The 20,759-nt window shown below is 46.8% G+C and overlaps 1 protein-coding gene across 2 annotated transcripts in view; it reads right to left on the bottom strand.

The window, feature by feature from the left end:
- Positions 1 to 20,759, bottom strand: part of FRRS1L (ferric chelate reductase 1 like) — a 190,274-nt gene that overhangs the window by 87,928 nt on the left and 81,587 nt on the right. For both annotated transcript variants that reach the window (XM_069219559.1, XM_069219560.1), the window contains exon 3: positions 4,298 to 4,436. In XM_069219559.1, coding sequence (XP_069075660.1) covers positions 4,298 to 4,436 — 139 coding nt within the window. The remainder of the gene's footprint in view (positions 1 to 4,297; positions 4,437 to 20,759) is intronic.

Genomic DNA, 20,759 nt, shown 5'->3' with positions numbered 1-20,759 from the left:
TTGTTACATCCCTTATTGTATCTTTATTCGAATAACACGATCATCAATAAAGTCTTGAGCGCCTTCTTGCTATTATTTAATATCAACTCTGGAGCACTGAACAAGTCTTTTCTGCCCAGAATGTCGCATTGGCAATATAATTTAACCATGGAATATCCAGAGCAAAGGATAGTTTTAAACAATCTCTGTCAGTCTATTATAGCTGGCCTCTCCTTCTGTTCAAAGCATACGCCAGCATAGCAGATGACAGATCCTAACACGATCTTCCAGGAAAGGCAAACCAAGTTCCTTATGACAAAAATATACTGGGACAACTTTTCAGTAGTGCAAGCAGACTCCTAAAAAAGCATTTTCAGATAGCTGTAAGCTTACAGCATCAACATACCCTAGTACTCCTGTCCCATAAGTCGCTATTGCTACACATTGTGCGTGACAAATAAGGCCCATTTCTTTTAGAGGTTTCTTTCCTAACTTAGCTGCAAATCCGAAAAGATCTTCAAAAGATTTGTCAAAGTTATGCTTTTTAGCTTCGAGAAGCTGTTGCAAGGGCCCACGCACATCAAACACGACCCCAGATAAAAAAATAAAATGGGCACCCATAATCTTAAATGAGGCAGACTAACTAGATTTGTACTCACATTTCATTATAAAAGGCTTTCCTAAATTGACTTTAAGGTCAAGGTTGACCATAAAAAGTTTTAACACGTTCAGTAAAGCCTGTAGTCCATTTGAGGGAAGGGACATTAACGCTGCATTGCCGGCATACCAGGGGGCCGGCATCGGACGATGACCAATTTGGGGCATGGCCCTGCACCGCTCACCCAACATCCCTTCCAGATTGATAATATAGAAGGTGAAAAAGAATGGTGCAAGCATACACCTCCTCCTACACCTCTCTGAGTGTGCCAAAAGAATAGCAACATTTTCCACTAACTCCCTATCTGACCCACGCCGGTGTTCCGATATAAATGTCCATAAGAACAATAGATTTGCCGACCTCCATCTCTAATATCAAGTGGAAAAGTTGGCGGTGATTGACGAAGTTGAAGGTGCTCGACAAACCCATAAAGGCCAGATAAATAGGACCCCCTCTTGTCCCCTGTATATATCCCCATGAGTAGGCCAAGGTTGAGACACTCCTCAACATTCCCAATTCCCTTGAGAAACCTGTATTCAATATGCGAAAACATGGTCTGTTCCTCTGCCCGCTGCTCTAACTTTGCTAACAAGATTTTTAACTAGAGAATCCATAGTGAGATCAGGTGAGAACTGCACCCTTCTTAAAAATAGAGAACATAAGGGATTGTTGGACCTGGCCTTTTTTACAGGGTCATCCCCAAACTTTTTGCCTTCTTCCTCCTATTTGTTCAGATCTGTGTTTGCTGTTTTAGGACTCTGGGCACGTTACATCTGCTGACCAGTGCTAAAGTGCAAGTACTATCTGGCTAAATGTTATTGGTAATTGGTGTATCCATGATTGGCATTTTTGATTTACTAGTAAGACCCTTGTATAGTGCACCAGGTGTGCCCAGGACCTGTAACTCAAATGCTACTGGCAGGCCTGCACACTTATTGTGCCACCCACATGAGTAGCCCTGTAAACATCTCAGGCTTGCCTCCGCAGTGTCTGTGTGTGCAATTTTGAACTGCTAGATCGGCCTGGCAAGTGCACCTGCTTGCCAGGCCCAAACCTTCCCTTTTACTACATGTAAGTCACCCCTAATGTAGGCCCAAGGCGGCCCTATGGGCAGAGTACAGTGTATTTAACTGGTAGGACATGTACTGGTGTGTTTTACATGTTTTGATAGTGAAATACTGCTAAATTCAGTTTTCACTATTGTAAGGTCTGTCTCTCCTATAGGGTAACATGGGGCTTGCCTTGAAATATATTTTAAGTGCAGTTTCCCATTGGGAGCAGAAAGAGAAAGGAGTTTGGGGTCTCTGAACTCACAATTTAAAAATACATCCATTGGTAAAGTTGCTTTTTAGATTGTAAGTTTGAAAATGCCACTTTTTAGAAAGTGGGCATTTTCTTCCTTAACCATTCTGTGCCTCGACCTGGCTGCTGAATGCACGTCTGGGTCAGAGTGACGGTTGGGCTGTTTTTGAATTCACTCTAGACAGTCACACAAAGGGAGCTGAGGTGTGTCCTGCATATCCTGATGGGTCTTCGTGGTAATAAGTGATGGAAGGAGCTGACACCTGCACCTAAATACGGTTGTGCGTTTCCTCACACAATGCAGTCGCCAACCCCCTAGAGTGTGTCTGGGACCAGGACTTGGGAAGGCAGGGTCTTGTGCACTACAAAGAATTTCATTTGAAGTTTGCTTACTTCAAAGGCAGAAACAAGTGTAAGTATTGAACTGCTGACCCCACAATTTCAGAACACTTCTGCACTGAGGACATTCTGCCAGGGAGAAGAGTTGGATGCTTGAGGAGGACCAACCACTCTGCCTGTTGCTTTGCTGTACTGGCCTGCTGCTGCTACTTCTTCCCTGGGGGTGAAAGGACTGAACTTTGCTTTCTACATTCTGCTTTCCAAAGTTCTCCATGGGCTTGAACTGAGCGTGCCTCCTGTTGTGAAGTCTCAAGGACATCATAGACTGCATCTGCCAGCACCTGGGCTTTCTTGCTGATAGTCCTGACTTGCCAAGTAGTGCCAAATCCACTCCCTTTGCCCTTGGATGTGAGTTCTGATAAAATCAAGAAGAAACCAAGTACATCGACTTGCAAGCGACTTCAGAACTGGTGCTGCTGTCTGACTCCATGCTTCTGCCTGCACCAGAGCCGTGGTTCCCACTGAGTGCAACGACCGATGCCACAGGCCCGACGCTGCTGCAGCACCTCCAAAGTCCCACCGCAGCATGAGTACTGATGCCTGGAACACCCGCAGCATCTGTGACGCCGTGGTGTGATCCTGACACCACAAAGTCGGTGCCTCACATCTCTACCTGCTGGATTAATCGACCCGCTAGATCGTAAGGAACCAACGCCTCACCACCAACACCGCATCACCTCTCCTACAACTGTAAGGAACCGATGCCTCACTTCCCCTCTCTCTCAGTAAAGAAACAATGCCTCACCTCCCTGGGAGCAGTAAGGAACCCACACCGCGCTGTCTTCAGCGATGCCTCACCTCCCCGACTCCGTGCAACATATTTGTTTCAGCATTTTCAAAGGTACTGTACCTCCCTCGCGAGTGGTGTTTGACTGTTGGGAACGACTCCGTCAACGATGTTGTGATAGCCCCCATTGGAACCATTGCGTTTCTAAACGCTATACTGAAGTTTAATCTTTGAAAATTTGTATTGTTGCTTCTATATGTTGGATTTTGGTCATTTTGGTCTTGTTATATTCAGAACAATATTGGCTATTTGTCTAAACTAGTATTGAGTATGTTTGCGGTGTTTTCACTGTGTTACTATGTGTGTGTGTGTGTACAAATACTTTACACATTGCCTCTGAGATAAGCCTGACTGCTTTAGCCAAGCTACGAAGGGGGTGAACAGGGGTTATCTTAGCTGTGTGGCTCCCTTACCCTGTCTAGAGTGAGGGTCCCTACTTGGACAGGGTGCAAATCATTGTTTCTAGGAAACTTAATAACTTGGTGTACATACTACATTGTAGTTTTCTAGTTGTTTAGTTGTCCAGTTGAATCATCACCAGAGAATGATGCTGACTCTGATGATCTATCAGAATTTTGTAATTTTGGATTCAAAAATATCATGAGACCGATCCCCTGTTGTAAAGATATACAGTTTCACAAGTTTCATATCTGAAAGCTCTCAATATTATGGTAGGATTCCACACATGCGAGTAAATGGGTTCTGCTGAGCCCACAATGTCTGGTTTATGAAGCTTAGAGGTGTTGATCAGACCAGTTCGACTGCACAATCTTGAAGGAGTAACCAATAAAGATGTACTTATAGGCTTTATGAGGTGTGGTTGACCCTTTGGGTGCTTTTGCTGGTGGTCCTTCAGATATCACTGGTAGTCATGTCTGTGTGTAGAAAGGTCCCCTGGGTGTGGAAAACTGAATAGCACATTTATTTATGGGACATTGGTAATTGCCCTGTTGCTAAACACTGTGCTCTGGAGTCAAGCAGGAACTGAACTAACTTCTATCTCAACGATACCTTTGGACCTCTTCCGTATATGAGGATATAATACATATTTGGATTGTTGTTCAAAATTAGGCTTGTGTATTGTGAAAAGGTATAGGTGTAGTTTATTAGATTACAGTTTAATGGGAATATACATATAAAAATAAGAAACATAAAAGGTGTCTAGTTCTCACCATTTTCTTGTCTGAAGAAAATCCCACTGCTACCCAGCCATCGGTATCAGCACTCATTTCAAACTCTACATCAGCTCCGATTCGCCGATAACTGAGAAAATAGTCACAGGTTTCTGCATTGCACCCAGGTTTGCCATACCTACAATATTGGAAACACAAAACATGGAGTGGGATAAGTGGAATGTAATTTGTATGTGTAATTTGCATTATACCTCGGAAATACTTAATAATACATACATTCTAGAGAACATAGAACATTTAAAAGTGTGATTGGTCACACCATGGACTTCAGTGACATAAGATGCCCTGAGTACCATGATATATAGAAATAAAATGAATTGTAAATTAACACTTTTCAAAAAGACTTCCACGAAACTGTACAATGAAACATTTATATTCACAACAATAGGCACATTTATATTCACAACAATAGGCAATCATATTTTCTAATACTGCACATTATTAGAGAGGGTAACTAACATATTAGTGGATGATTCTTAAATCACAGCCAAAAAACAACATGATACTACAATAGTCCGGATTAAAATTTAATGTAGAGGTTATGAACATAAAAGGTATTCTTAAAATGGATGAAATTTGTATACAATGCTCAAAACGCACAGTAAAGCTGTGAAACAAAAAAATGTGATGGTAAAGCTAGCCCCAGACGGAGCGTGCATTTGCTTAACAAAATAAACAGAAGTATGTATAATGTAAGGCTTATATGGTATTGTTGGGCAATAAATATATCACTGCTCAACCATTTCTTTACAAGTGCTGGGTGAATCACAATGGTGAGCTTGTCAGGTTAGGCCAGGCTGCATTTTTGCGGGGCATGTTCCATTTAGAAGTAGCTTTCACCCTTCCACCACCGAAGCTCTATACCATTTTGGCGTTACAAAGCAAGTAAAGGAATGAGAAACACGACCTAGATATAATTCATCCTTCAACTAGTCTTATTGTAGGCAGTGTTCTGTGGGATACCATAGGGCTTCCCTGCAACCTGTTGTAAGGAGAAGGGGTGCCTCAAGGACCAGGCCCACTCCTCAATAGCAGTCAAAAAGCTCCGTTCCCCTCTAAATTGCCGCCGTTGCCCAGGGGTTCATGCCTGCAATGCCTCTCTACTGTGGCCGCTGGCCAGTAGCTGGTGCAGGGGAGGCTATGAACGGAACCTCCAGTACACACACTGGAACGTCTTTTTTTCCGAAAGGTGGGGGATAAAACAAAATAATTTCCAGTTAAGCTCCCACCCCTGCCCATCTGTGACGCATACGTGCCAAACAACACGATGATGTCACAGATGGAAAGTGAAAAGAGTAAGCACCAGTAGTGCCCACTTATATCACTTCCTGATTGGTGCCAGGGTGTATACCTCTGCCTCCCCTGCACAAATGCTGGTTGACACAAGTAGGGTAACGTTTTATTACAAGTGTGGGAATGCTGGGTAGAAAGTATCGTGTGAATCTGTGCAGCTTCTAGAACTTTCTCCCTCCTAAATATGAGGAAAATGTGTGTTCTTAACTGACGTTTGAGGTTACCCTAAACTGTTGTGCAATTCATTCATACCAAAGTATCCTGGACTCCTCAGAGTGTCTAAGTTTCAGAAATTTGTGGCTTGCTTCTGGGGCTTGATTCATGCTCAGTGGGTAACAGTGAACTGCAAGGGGCACTGTACCAAAACATTCTGCTTGCTTATACTTTTTCAGCAACAAAGGCTACGGTGGTGTTAGGGAGGGGGCAGAAAGAGCACACAAAAAGTTGATTGTTAACAAGGGAGATGTGCTGGTTGTAGTACAGATGAATAAAGAGTGCGGCTAGGCACTCTGTAATCTAGTATGCTGGACTTGTTGATAGAAGCATGGCCTACCAGGACAGACAAAGGGGGTCATTACAACATTGGCGGTAAAAGCTGCTTACCGCCGTGCAGAAGACCGCCAACACACCGCCGCGGCCGCGGAATTCCGCCACTGCTATTATGACCCACATTTCAGAATCCGCCAAAATTCAGACACCCACACAAGTCCGCCACACCAAAGGTCAGTGATAAACTGGCGAAAACAAAACCTTCACCGTCACGCCAACGGAAATAAACCCACACTATCACGACACACGAATCTTTCAACCGCGGTATTCCATTGGCTGTACACACCGCCGCGCACAAAATACACACACATCTACAAAACCCAGCCACATTGGACAATTCAAAATACACACACCTGATACACATGCACACACCACTCCCACACACCCATTACAATATAAAACACACACCCACATCACCCACAAACCCCTACAACCACAATTACGGAGAGAAGGCCAGAGAGAGAGCACCAGCAAGAACAACAGCATCCACAGGCACACAACACCAACACCCACAGAACTTCACCGCACCTCACACATCACCACCACTACATATCAGCATATATATCACCACACACTCCACCCCACATATCACCTACACCACCCCATGGCACGGCAAAGACACCCCAGGTTCTCGGAGGAGGAGCTCAGGGTCATGGTGAAGGAAATCGTCCGGGTAGAGCCACAGCTATTCTGAGCACAGGTGCAGCACACCTCCATTGTAAGGAAGATGGAGCTATGGCGAAGAATAGTGGACAGGGTCAACGCAGTGGGACAGCACCCAAGAAATCGGGAGGACATCAGGAAGAGGTGGAACGACCTACGGGGGAAGGTGCGTTCCGTGGTCTCAAGACACCACCTGGCGGTTCAGCGGACTGGCGGCGGACCCCCACCTCCTCCCCCACAACTAACAACATGGGAGGAGCAGGTCTTGGAGATTCTGCATCCTGAGGGCCTCGCAGGAGTAGGTGGAGGAATGGACTCTGGAAAGTCAAATCTTAACTATTAAAACCCCCACCCTAGCTGCATGCTATCACATACCCCCACCCTCACCCTCACCCCCAGCACCCCAACTCCTCACTTATGTCCCAATATCACAAACCACCCATCCCAACACCAAGCCCTGCATGCAACAACAAAGCAACCATCACTAAAGCATGCCCACTGCACATACCCATACAACCCCCTAAACCATCCTCACACAAGGTCTCACACAGGAATGCAAGCACTGGGGTACACGGTCACCCACCCATTGCACACCATGACACACACAGATGTAATAACCATCCTTTTATACCCCTGCAGGACCCCTACCCAACGTCACCGGACAGGATGGTCCACACATGTCCACACCACCAACAGAAGAGGCCCACAGTGATGACAGCACCTCTGTCCTACTGGATCTAGATGACCAGCCCGGACCATCGGGGACCTCGGGACAGTCGTTTCCCATCACACAGTCACAGGCCACTACAGACCTTCCACCCTCTGGAAACACCAGCACAGCACCCACCCAGCGGGCCCATACCTCCGTCCCCAGGACACGTCAATCAGCTGTGTGTCCACCACTACAGGGAACCCAGGATAACCCACCACCCCAACAACAACAGGGACCTGGGGGCAGTGGCAGTGGGCACACAGTCCAGGGGACGGAGGCCCAGGAACACAGGGGAACAGGGAGGGCTGCTGTGCGACAGGGGGCGGACAGGCCAAGGGAACCCACTCTCCACGAGGCCCTCTCCTCCATCATGGGAGCCTACCACCACTCCCAGGAGACGATGGCAACGGTACTGGCCAAGTTTCAGGAGACCCTGCGCCTGCAGGAGGAACAGTATATGGGCTTCAGGGAGGAACTCAGAACCATCAACTCCACCCTGGGCACCATCGTAGGGGTGCTGTAGGAACTTGTGAACACCAGGAGGTACACTGTGGCACTACAAGGGGCCCCTGACACTAGCATGGACGATGAACTGCCCACCACCTCCGCCGGAGCTAGTGGACAGGAGGCACCGCCACAGGAACACCACACCAGCACCCCACCCCCTGCAGAGGAAGAACCACCCCGCAAACGGTCCCTGAGATCCAGGACAAAAACACAGCACAATGCCAAGACCCTGCCAAGAAATGAGACCACCCTGATTGTCATCCTACTGTCCCACTTTGTCACCCTGTCCATACTGAAACTGCCCCAGCTCCACTTCCTATGCCCATATGGGCAATGCACCTGGGAGACTAATAGACTGGACTCTGCCAGGGACATTCCTCCGCCATCACCCCTCATACAGGGGCCTGTATGTGTGTTGAGTCTAGGCCTAGGTATGAGTGATGCAGTTGGAAATTAAGCCATGTGGGCCCCTGAAATGACGGCTGCCTGACCTGTAAAGTGGGACAATGGGATGTGAGGTAACTGTGCTGGCATTGTACACTGTTGCGGTAGGCGGTCGAAGACCACGGCGCAATACTGCATTGGTTAACATTGGACCCTATGGGTCCCAGGAACCAATGGCGATGTACGCCGGCGGTGACGGTATGCACCGCCGCGGACGTGACCGCCATTTTCTATCACTTCAATCACTCGATACCTGATCTTCGACAGGAGAGGACCTACACTGCAAGTGCTACTGTGACCTCGGTCTGGAAGAAACAATGGCTCGAGTGTCTGGGGAAAGGGACCCTGCCCTCACATCGGAGGAGTTGGAGAAACTCGTGAATGGGGTCCTCCCCCATCAACCCTCTTCATTTCACTACCCCCTCCAATATTGAGCACTTAAATAAACACAGATGAAGCACTAAACAATCTGGAGTCTGTCTGTGATTTTGAAATAGTGTATTAGCAATTACAGTGACTAAATGCTCTTTCCATTGTAATGTCAACATACCTATGTCACACAGCTCTAGTCCATGAGGAATCTAAGCAGATGTCACACAGTGGGACCCACATCTGTGAAATCATAAGGGAAAGTGACAACTCAGTGACCATACACTGGGTGAAAACGACACACAGTAGAGAGGTAGTAGTGTCAAAGTACATGTAGTAGTCAGCTCTGTATTCTTAACAGTGTCTCACTGGAAATATTGCAGGATCACTGAGTCCCTGTTGTGCATGTCTTCTTCCCCTGCTTCCTCGTCTTCACTGTCCACAGGCTCCACAGCTGCAACAACACCGCCATCTGGACCATCCTTCTGCAGAAAAGGCACCTGTCATTGCAAAGCTAAGTTATGAAGCATACAGCAGGCCACGATGATCTGGCACACCTTCTTTGGTGAGTAGAATAGGGATCCACCTTTCATATGGTGGCACCTGAACCTGGCCTTCAGGAGGTCGAAGGTCCGCTCGATCACCCTCCTAGTCCGCCCATGGGCCTCATTGTAGCGTTCCTTTGCCCTTATCCTGGTATTCCTCACTGGTGTCAGTAGCCATGACAGGTTGGGGTAACCAGAGTCACCTGCAAATGGTGAGAGACAACTGTTAGACACGCACTAACCTGGAGGGATATCCCCAGACCCAGACAACCATTCCCACTGACTTGCTTCCAGGTGCTCACCTATTAGCCACACACGGTGCCTCTGGAGTTGACCCATCACATAAGGGATGCTGCTATTCCGCAGGATATAGGCGTCATGCTCTGAGCCAGGGAACTTGGCATTCACATGGGAGATGTACTGGTCTGCCAAACACACCATCTGCATATTCATGGAATGATAACTCTTCCGTTTTCTGTACACCTGTTCACTCCTGCGGGGGGGACCAAAGCCACATGTGTCCCATCAATAGCACCTATGATTTTGGGGATATGTCCCAGGGCATAGAAGTCTCCTTTTACTGTAGGCAAATCCTCCACCAGAGGGAAAACAATGTAGAGCCACATGTGTTTCAGCAGGGCAGACAGCACTCTGGACAACACATTGGAAAACATAGGCTGGGACATCCCTGATGCCATGGCCACTGTTGTCTGAAAGGAACCACTTGCAAGGAAATGAACCACTGACAATACCTGCACTTGAGGGGGGATTCCTGTGGGATGGCGGATTGCTGACATCAGGTCTGGCTCCAACTGGATACACAGTTCCTGGATTGTGGCCCGGTCAAGCCTGTAGGTGATAATCAAATGTCGCTCCTCCATTGTCGACAGGTCCACCAACGGTCGGTACACCGGAGGATGCCGCCATCTCCTCACATGTCCCAGCGGACGGTGCCTATGAAGGACAACAGCGATCACAGAGTCAAACAACTCAGAGGTACGTACCCACAGTTTACACAGAACACCTATCATACACAAAAGGTGGCCTGTATGTGTGTTGAGTCTAGGCCTAGGTATGAGTGATGCAGTTGGAAATGAAGCCATGTGGGCCCCTGAAATGGCAGCTGCCTGACCTGTAAAGTGGGACAATGGGATGGGAGGTAACTGTGCTGGCGTTGTACACCGTCGCGGTAGGCGGTCAAAGACCGCGGCGCAATGCTGCATTGGTTAACATTGGACCCTATGGGTCCCAGGAGCCAATGGCGATGTACGCCGGCGGTGACGGTATGCACCGCCGCGGAGGTGACCGCCATTTTCTATCACTTCAATCACTCAATACCTGATCTTCGACAGGAGAGGACATACACTGCAAGTGCTGCTGTGACCTCGGTCTGGAAGAAACAATGGCTCGAGTGTCTGGGGAAAGGACCCCTGCCCTCACATCGGAGGAGTTGGAGAAACTCGTGAAGGGGGTCCTCCCCCAGTACACGCTACTCTACGGTCCTCCAGACAAACAGATAAGTACACTGGGAGCATGCTGTATGGGCTATGCCTGTGTGGAGAGGGCTGGATGTAAGAAGGAAGGGGGGAGAGTGCTGCGTGCATGAAAGACGGTGAATGCATGTGCCACATGGCAAGGGTAGAGATGAGGGCCAATCACTTTGACGGTGCAGTTGGTAATAACTTCTCTTTTTCCCCTGTACATTTCATATAGGTCAGCGCCCAGCAGAAGAAAGATATTTGGCGTGCCATGGCCAAGGACGTCCGGACCCTGGGGGTCTACCACAGACAGAGCACCCACTGTCGGAAAAGATGGGAGGACATTCGCCGCTGGAGCAAGAAGGTGGGGGAGGCTCAGCTGGGGATGGCCTCCCTACGTGGGAGGGGTGCCCGTCGCACCATGACCCCCCTGATGTTCAGGAACCTGGCGGTGGCCTACCCGGAGTAGGATGGGCGCTTGAGGGCATCACAGCAGACACAAGGGGGTGAGTACACTCTCATTCTGCTGACTTTGCGCGCAGTGGAGGTGTCTGGGTGGGGGAGGAGGGCTGTGGGTTTCCCTAGGCCAGGGCGAGTTCCGTAGGCAAGGCCCCTCCGTATGACAGGCCATGTGGCACCCCAGCCCACCTCTGTAGAGTGCCAAGTACAGGTAGTCATGCCCCTGTGTCATCTATGTGTGCAGAGGTCGTCCATAGCCTTGTAGGCCATTTCCCAGAAATTGAACAGTGGAGCCCAAGAGCGCGGCGTAGTGCAGGGGGCTTCTGTGTCTGTTGTGTCCGCCAACTGTAGCGGTAATGCATGCACTCAACATGTCTTTCTTCTGTCTCCCCCCCCTTTTTGTGGTCTCCCTGTTCTTGTGTGCATTAGCATCATCAGGCGGAGGAGCAGTGGCAACGGAGCATGAGGGAGCTGCATCCCACATTGCCCTGGAGGGCGACACTACGGAGTCTGAATTCACCAGTGGGATGGAGGGCAAGGGGAGCTCCACGGCGGAGACAGGAGCTGACACCAGCGACACAGACTCATCCTCTGATGGTAGCTCCCTTGTGGTGGCGGCAACATCTGTGCCCCCGCATCTACAGGTACAGCTGCCACCCCCCTACCAGCACCGCCCTCCCAGCAGCCCCTCAGCCTTCGCCCGGTGCCCGCTCACCCAGGAGGGTGGGCATCCCCTTCGCCCCAGGCACCTCAGGCCCTGCCCCAGTCACCCCTGCTGCCCTCAGTGAGGAGGCCATTGACCTCCTCAGGTCCCTCACTGTTGGGCAGTCTACCAGTTTGAATGCCATCCAGGGTGTAGAGAGGCAGTTGCAACAAACCAATGCATTCCTGGAGGGCATTCATTCTGGTCAGTCGGCCCTTCACCGATCTTTTCAGACTCTGGCCTCAGCACTGATGGCAGCCATTGTCCCCGTCTCTAGCCTCCCCCCTCCAACTTCCTCAACCCCGACCCAGTCCCCTGTATCTCAGCCTATCCCAAGCACATCTACAGACCAACATGCACACACGTCAACACACAAGGGAAGCTCAGGCAAACATAAGCACCACACATCCCACAGGCACTCACGCAAGCATCACACACATGCAGACACACCAACATCCACTGCCTCCACTGTGTCCCCCTCCTCCTCGTCTCCCTCCTCCCTCCCAGTCTCGTCTGCAGTCATACCTGCATGCAGTACCTCTACAGCCACTACGTCCCTCTCCAGCACACCGACCACCACACCCCACTCACGTGCAGTCACCACCACCACTACCATTCACACGTCCCCTCTGTCCTCTCCCAGTGTCTGTGACGCCCCCTCCCAAGATACACAAACGCAGGCACATGCCCACCCAACAGCCATCCACCTAACGACAGCCTCCAGCGCATGCACCTTCACCCAAAGTCACCAAACGTACACCTCCTACAACCACCACCTCTTCCTCCTCTCCCAAACCCCCTCCAGCTACCCGTCCCAGTGTCTCCCAAAAACTTTTCCTGTCCACCCTTGACCTCTTTCCCACACCTCTCCCACCCCGTCCGTCTCATAGGTCCCGAACTAGCACCTCAGCCACAACATCTCCAGGACCAGTGGTGACTGTAGTCACCGGAATGTGGCGTGCACCGGCCACCAGGGCAGCCAGTGTGGCACGGAGCCACAGCACAGACAGTCCCCCACCTGTGAAGCATCAGAAGTTGGCCAGTGCCCGGCGGGAGAGGGGGAAGACTCCAGCCACCAAATCCGCTCCCAGGGGTCCCGTTGGGAAGGTGGAGTCAGCTGTGACACATCCCAAGGTGGGGAAGGGCCACAAGAAACCCAGCAAGTCTGGGAAGAGCTGCACGGCGGAGAAGACCGCCATCATCCCAGCTGCCCAGGAGGCAACCGCCAGCACCAGCCCAGCTGCCCAGGAGGCCACCACCAGCACCAGCCCAGCTGCCCAGGAGGCTACCGCCAGCACCAGCACAGCTATCCAGGAGGCCACCAACAGCACAAGCCCAGCTGGGCCATGAAGGACCGCCAGCAAAAGGCCTGTTGGGCTATGAAGGACCGCCAGCAGCTGAGACCCTGCAATGGAGACCGCCACCTGAGGCATCTGAGGTGCCTGTTTTCTTGCTCTCTGATGCCCCTACAGTGTTCTCTCCGTCATGGTCGAGGATCTTGTGTGGGCCTTGCCCATACCGTGTGGTCCCAGTGTTCCACGGACTATCTTACTGCACTACCTGGACTACTATGCTTGGTATATATTTTGTACATGGTGTATATATATATTTCTGGCTACTTGTTTTTAATATATTATAATGGTTACACTAATTTTCCATTGTCTTTGCATTCTTCCGGGGGGCTTGGGTGGTGTTACTGTGATGTATAGATTTGCATTTGTGTGTGTTGTAGTGGGTGAGGGTGGGGGTTGCTTGTGTGTTTCCCTGTTTCCCCCTCCCCTCCCCTGTGTCATAGGTGCAGTACTCACCGTGGTCATCGCCGCCGGCATTCGTGCTCCTGGTAGAGGAGCAGGAAGACTATCGCAGGGAGAATTTGGAGTTCTGGGTCCATGGTGTCCTCGTTCCTCATGGGGTGTGTAGAGGTGAGCGTTTTCGCGTAGAAATTCCTGTTTCTGCTGTGTTTTTATCCGCGGTGAAACCGCCCCGGAAAAGGTGGCGGATTGGGCTGTCTTTGTTGGCGGTTTCCGCCACGGTCCTAATTGCAATTTTTTTACCGCCGGCCTGTTGACGGTTTTACCGCCGCTTTAACACCGTCCGCCAGGGTTGTAATGACCACCAAAGTGTGCAGGGTGGACTTATGGTGAATGTTTCTCACATCGGTTTGACATAAAGAGGTACGGGTGTGGACGAATTAACGTTCCAATAAGGAGGCAGAAATTCTGGGTCTTTGTGAAGTGAATTTCTGTTGATCTACGAGTAGTGTAAAATAGGGAGATGGTGAAACATTCGAGACTGCCTAAACAAATGTTGGCAATTGTCAAGGAAAATGAGAGAAGGGGTTGGCAGAGTTTGAGTGGTGATAACTTGGCTATTGAGCAGCAGAAATAAGCTTTGTCTACAATATGTTTTGGAATCCCATTTGTGAGCAGAGATCATATCATAACCAGAACTGGTGCAGGCATGCAGCATTGCTTCTGGGAAGGCGAAGAGTGACACGAAGTCATCCTTGCACCTGCTAATAGTTTATTTAGAGGAGAGCTGTTGGGTGGGTGCACAGTTCAAGCAAAATATCTATTTGTGTAAGACCATGCTCATGGGCCATTACATGTGTGATTTAACAAGTTCCTTCAGTGAATGTTCACAATATTTGCTGGTACTGAGCAGATCATTCATGGTCAAGACAATTTCCTTTTAGCGAGATGGGTGGGGAGACTGAGCACATGAGACTTTCCATTAGGGCTTTTTCAAAATGTTGCTTAGAAATTCGGGGCCAATAGTGTGCCTTTATACCAACTAATGCGCTTGTGGTTTGAGCTGGACATAGCTAGAATGAAGTTAAGAACTCAGAGATTAGCTCATTACTAATGTTCTTCTCAAGCAATGGAATTTTTTTTTTCTCATTCTGACCGAGGCAAGTCAGCCAACTTTGGGATTCTACTCAAGAAAACAGATTCTCATTTGAAATGGTCCGTAAATACTCTATTCTTGCTGTGAAAGCTCATCGCGATGTCAAAACTACCAACATGTCTACAACTATTTCATGCTAATTTACGTTACCGGTGGTTTTACAAAAAAAATCACTCATCACCAACTCAAGTTTGAACCATTAAAAATGTAATTGACAATATTAGTGGCACAGACGTCTACCAAGGATGGAAAGCTCACACTTACTCATTTCTTCACTGGTACTAGGTGTCGCCTTTAGGAGCAGAAATCTATGATGGTCATATTTGTACTTCGATTTTGCGATTCCTTAAATCCAGTCAAAAACAAAATGGTCCTTTTTAAATGTAATCATCCAAAGGCTTAAAAGAAATTAAACGTAAAACACGTTGAACGTTCTTTAAAAAATCTTGATGGATATCTGCCTGGAATTTGAGATTACAGCTATTAATCAATTGAACTCAATTTTATTTAGCCTCCCTTTTCCTTTTTAAACAACAAATACATTGCGCCAGTTTTTCGTTAGCTCATGGCTGCCAACTTATGTGAGTGTTCGGAGTTAACTTTGGTATTACTTTGGTGATTATCACTTTCACAATGAATTACAAACATTCACATTTGTTTATAAAGTACGTGTACTACTACAGGTCTTTCACAGAGATATACTTTCCGATATAATGATATTACAATGTACTTTTACGGACTACAGAATAATGCCCCAACAATTTGGGAAAGTAAACAGAGAAGTGCTGGATAAAGCTTGCGGAAGATATCAAAGAAGACGACATCGGAAATGTTCTTTTGCCTCTCATTTGCTTTTTTAAAACTAGACAAATCAGGTTCTTCAATTTTGTCGAACTATAAGACAACTGTACTGCATTCTAATTAAATGTTTTATGTACAATTTGAGAGAATCCTCGGCAAGTGTGTGCTGCAGGGAAACGTTTGCTGGTCCAATGCACATTTTTGGGACCTCTTGATGAATGAGCTATATTAGACTGAAGCCTTCACTACAGTTTTGGGGACTGTGTAACATTCTCCTTTCATCATCTCTTGCTATTTTGATTTTTGACCATGATCCTTCTGGGACTACATATAATCCACTGATGACGACCATCGGATGATCTCTGAACTTGAGGGCTGTATCGCTGCTCGACCTTTGTCTGGGGTTGGAGATAATACTCAGTTTCGAAGGAATTTATTTAGTTCGAGTTTTATGTCCTTCTACTGTAGGTTTTTGTATTGCATGTCTATAATTCGGGCAAACTAGGAAATGTATTTTATTAATGTTCTGATGTCTTAGTGAGAGTTTGCACTGATTCACATAATCCCTACACAAATATAACCAATTAAAAAAATATTTTAAATTACCTTGAAATGTTCATTTTAAATAGACCCAGTACTTTTGACGTCAGCTTTTAAATGTCTTAATTTTACCTATGCAGCCTATCTGGCTGGGTGTTTTCATTCTCCTCCTACACTATCTTTTTGCTTTTGCATGCAGAGATCCTTTCTTCTGGTAGAAAACAAACATCAGGCCTTATTCCAACAGTAAAACATCAAGAAAGAAGTGCTGACATGCAGGACAGAAAGAAATTGAGAAACTTTGCTTGCTTCAGACATTAGACGCAAACTTCCTGAAATACCTCAAACATGATCATCTGTCAACCTTCAAAAACATGTGAAAATCTCACTTTATTCAAGTTGCCAAGATAATGCTGTGTTGTGATCCCATTAAACAGGCTCTCTGGGTTTTGCTGCTATACTAAATGCAGTAAAGGTGTTAGTGTGTCAGAGCCTTAATAAGTAAACTTACAAGGAGATGCGTTTAGGTCGATGAACCTTTGGACCACGTTCATGGACTTCCCAGTATGAGATATCTTTTTGGCATCACAAATCAATAGATCAATAACCCAATCAATAATCACAATAAATAATCAACAAGCTAATTAATAATATTTAATAAGAGTTAATAGGTTGAACACACAATGACCTTTTAGCCATGAATAACCACACCAATTTAGTAAAGTGTTGTGATATTTATTTCCCTATTAGTTACAATCTTATGTCATTTCTGTTAATCTCATTAGCAACTAATCTCATTAGGAACTCAACTAATTAGCAATTAGATTGTGATCAATCAATGCATAGAGAATATCCATTCAGTATTTAGGCTCATCATTAATATGAAGCAACTTAGCAAAATCTCAGTACTACAGGATTCAACAAAGCAGGAACTCAATCATTTGTCTATTTGCGTTGGATATTGGTGGACACCTTAACTAACCTCAAATGAACATAAGCATGTTGGGCTCCATGCAAAACAATTTAGCAAACACAAATTTGGAAAACATCTAAACTATGGCCTTTATCAAAAGAGCAGTTGGTACCTAGAAAGAAAAGGCAAACAGTCAATTACAATTTTTGCATCAGATAGTTACCAATCCAAAGGATCAGCAAACAACGTGAGTCGTCGTCCTCAGGACATCGGTCAGTTCACCATCAGCAGAGATAGGACGGGGCAAAGTCTTGATATAGCATAGCTAAGGAATAGAATCTTCCCTCATATGGAGGAGAAGTAAGTATCAGGTAAGAATGGGTAGAGGATGGTTTAAAGTATCAGGACAAAGCAAAAGAGTGAAAAGCCTCCATGAGTAAGTGAAGTTTCTCCTCAGAGCTCCCGTTTCTCCTTGAGTCACTTTGTTAAATCAAAACGGTCTTATTAGCCCTTAACTCTTCATTGGATAATAATTGGTGCATCGTTATCTCTGTCCAATAATTTTTCACGCATCTTGCCAGAATTTTCCATAAACCACAGTTCTAATGTCTCTCCATCTTATTGACGGCTTCATCGGTTGGAATGTCAGGTAAGAAAAGTTACACTTTGTGCTCCAGTCAGTGTCTCCATTGTTCTCTCCTACTACAGCTTACCTTGCACCTGTTACGAATTACACTGTTGCATTCAGCAAGAACGTCTCCTTGAACAAGTCGGTTCTCACGAGAAAGAATTTACTACGGCTACATACACACTTCCGTGTGATCTAGAAAGCTTTTCTCTACAGGTGTAAGCAAGCATGTCAAATTATTACGGTGTGCAAAAGATGTACTAATCGTTAATGTCGAGTCAAAGAATCCTTTAACTAACTTTATACTATAATACCTAGCTACCCCACTCAGATCCTCTATTATAGGCACATAAGAAAACACACGGTCATAGTTTGAGTAAAAGTATTGAATATCTTCCTGATTATAGAATCTTGTAAGTAACAGACTACAACTTATCCCATAAGTTAGTGGCAAACTATGATAGGTAACCCCCTTGTGTACCGAAACAGGAATCTGTGTGCACACAAAGCAATCCTTCGCATCCATTGTGCCAACATACTCACTTAGCAAGCGAAAAAAAACGCTAGTGGAAAGTTCCCCTTTTGTATTAGTGCCCTCATGCAAATATCTCGTATCCAGCTCAAACCTCTCCCAAGCTGTTAGTGCAGTAGTAGTTTCAGGAATTGTAGCATTGTTAGTCCCACCGTTATCCATTAGTGTCATGCCTACAACCACAACCATAATGAATATCACACACACAACACCTAAACCAACACCCAAATATTTATGCCTACTCCCTCTATTATCCTGTCTAGTGTTAGCCATGATCTGTAAAGAATCAGAAAGTGAAGGATGGTTAATTCAAACAACAAGAGAGGATAGTTAGAATGATTTTTTTTTTCTCTTTTTTTTTTCCTCGCAGCAAAGTCAAAACAAGTGAAAATCTTCCTTCAGCAATTATTTACAGCTTTCAGTTTCACTCCCAGGATCCTTGTCATTTCAGGTTAGCAGCTTGTCAAAATCAGTTTTCAAAAGTCAATTCAAGTTTTCAAAGTCTCATCTGGTAAATTCTCACTCTCTTTTTCTCAATTTTCAACTTTAACTCGATCTTTACACCAATTCAGTTTCTTCAGCCAGACTCAGGTGCCAAAGTATTGACCTGGAATTTCTCGATCAAAGCAAAACGCCAAGAACTCTTGTTGCCATTCAGCTGTCGTTGCATTCGCACATTCAGGACCTGCGTACCTTATGTTTGCTACTCTTTTTCTTTTCAACTTGCGATCACCTTGCAACTCTCCTTCACTTAGGTCTTCTCTCCTTGTTGTATCAATTTCTTCCTCTATTGCATCTTCGACAACCACTTCTCCCCTTTTCACCTGCAATTCTGGCCACTTGTCTCCTTTCAGTATCTCTCCGGTCTTTGATCTTTCCTGTGGCAACCCTTCGCCCTCTCTTGGCTCTATGGTGTTTTCTCTTGATGGACCTGCAATCTGCTCAGGAGGAGTTTGGACACTCTGACTTTCTTCCACCTCAACTCCTATGCCTCCTGGGTCTGTCAAATGCTCTAACTTATTCCCGTATTTGTCTGCTTCTGGGAGAACCTCCCTCTGATTAGGCTCTCCTGCTGCCTCAGTTAAGATAGGCTCACCGTCACCCCTCTGCATCTCTTCTCCCTCGTCTAATACCGGAGTGACCAAGCCGTCCTCAACGGGCTCTCCTTCTATTTAGTTCCCCTTCGAGCACTCTCCGGCCCTGAGACTTCCTTTTCTGTTTTTGGTACTTTCAACAACTCAACTTCCTCATCAGTTGGACACGTCACCTTTTTTGTGTGACTGGCATGGATCAAGTACGGAATTCCCGCACACTTCACAGCAGTAGTAGCCGTTAGAATCACTTGATATGGTCCCTTCCAACGTGGCTCCAAACATGTCTTCCTTACGTGTTTCTTGATGACAACCCAGTCACCAGCTCTCAGGTTGTATCCTGGATCATTTATCGGTGGCAGGGTGGTAGCTTCCACCTGGTGAGAAAAAGAGCAGACCACATTAGCCAGACCCTTGCAGTAATCCAACACAATATCATCCGTGATATTCACGAGAGTATTCGCAGGCACTGCGGGTATTCTCATAGCTCGGCCCATGAGAATCTCATGAGGGGACAGTCCTGTTTTCTTGTTAGGTGTATTTCTCATTGACATTAACACCAAAGGTAATGCATCGGCCATTTAAAGTTCGTGCATGCGCACATTTTTGCCATTCTCGACTTCAGGGTACCATTCATCTGCTCCACTAGTCCTGATGCTTCGGGCAGTAACTACAATGAAACCTCTGCTCAATGTTCAATGCTGCACACAATAACTTAACCACCTTGTTGTTTCATATTTAGTCAGTCTCATCACTATGCCTTCACACTGTGTGAGGCTTTGTCCAACTGCTGCTACTGCACTCAGACAACCCAGTAAGGCTGCTGCAACTGGGTCCAACGTAGCTGAAAAATATTCTACTGGTCGGTTTACACCTCCATGGACCTGTGTCAGGACAGACAAAGAACATGCATCAAGTTCATGACAAAACAGAACAAAAGGCTTCGTGTAATCAGGCATACCTAAAGCTGAAGCCCTGCACATGCTCTCTCTTAACTCAGTAAACGCTTTCATTTCCTTCTCTCCCAACACTATGACATCCGGCCCCTCTTTGACCGTCAGTCTCACCAATGGCTTGGAGATGACTGAGAAATTTGGGATCCACTGACAACAGTAACCCATCATTCCTAGAAACATCCTAACATCTCTCCGTGTTGTTGGGGGATTCGTCTGTAATAGTGCAGTTACTCTTCCCCTGGATAACTTCCTCGACCCTTTCTCAATTGGATGACCCAAGTACTTCACCTCTTTCTGGCAATATTGCAATTTCTTTGGGGACACCTTGTGTCAGTTCTTTCCCAGGTGATT

This window comes from Pleurodeles waltl, chromosome 2_2 (genome assembly GCF_031143425.1).
Source record: "Pleurodeles waltl isolate 20211129_DDA chromosome 2_2, aPleWal1.hap1.20221129, whole genome shotgun sequence".
NCBI classification, from domain to species: Eukaryota; Metazoa; Chordata; class Amphibia; order Caudata; family Salamandridae; genus Pleurodeles; species Pleurodeles waltl.
This window is presented reverse-complemented; position numbering and strand designations above follow the sequence as displayed.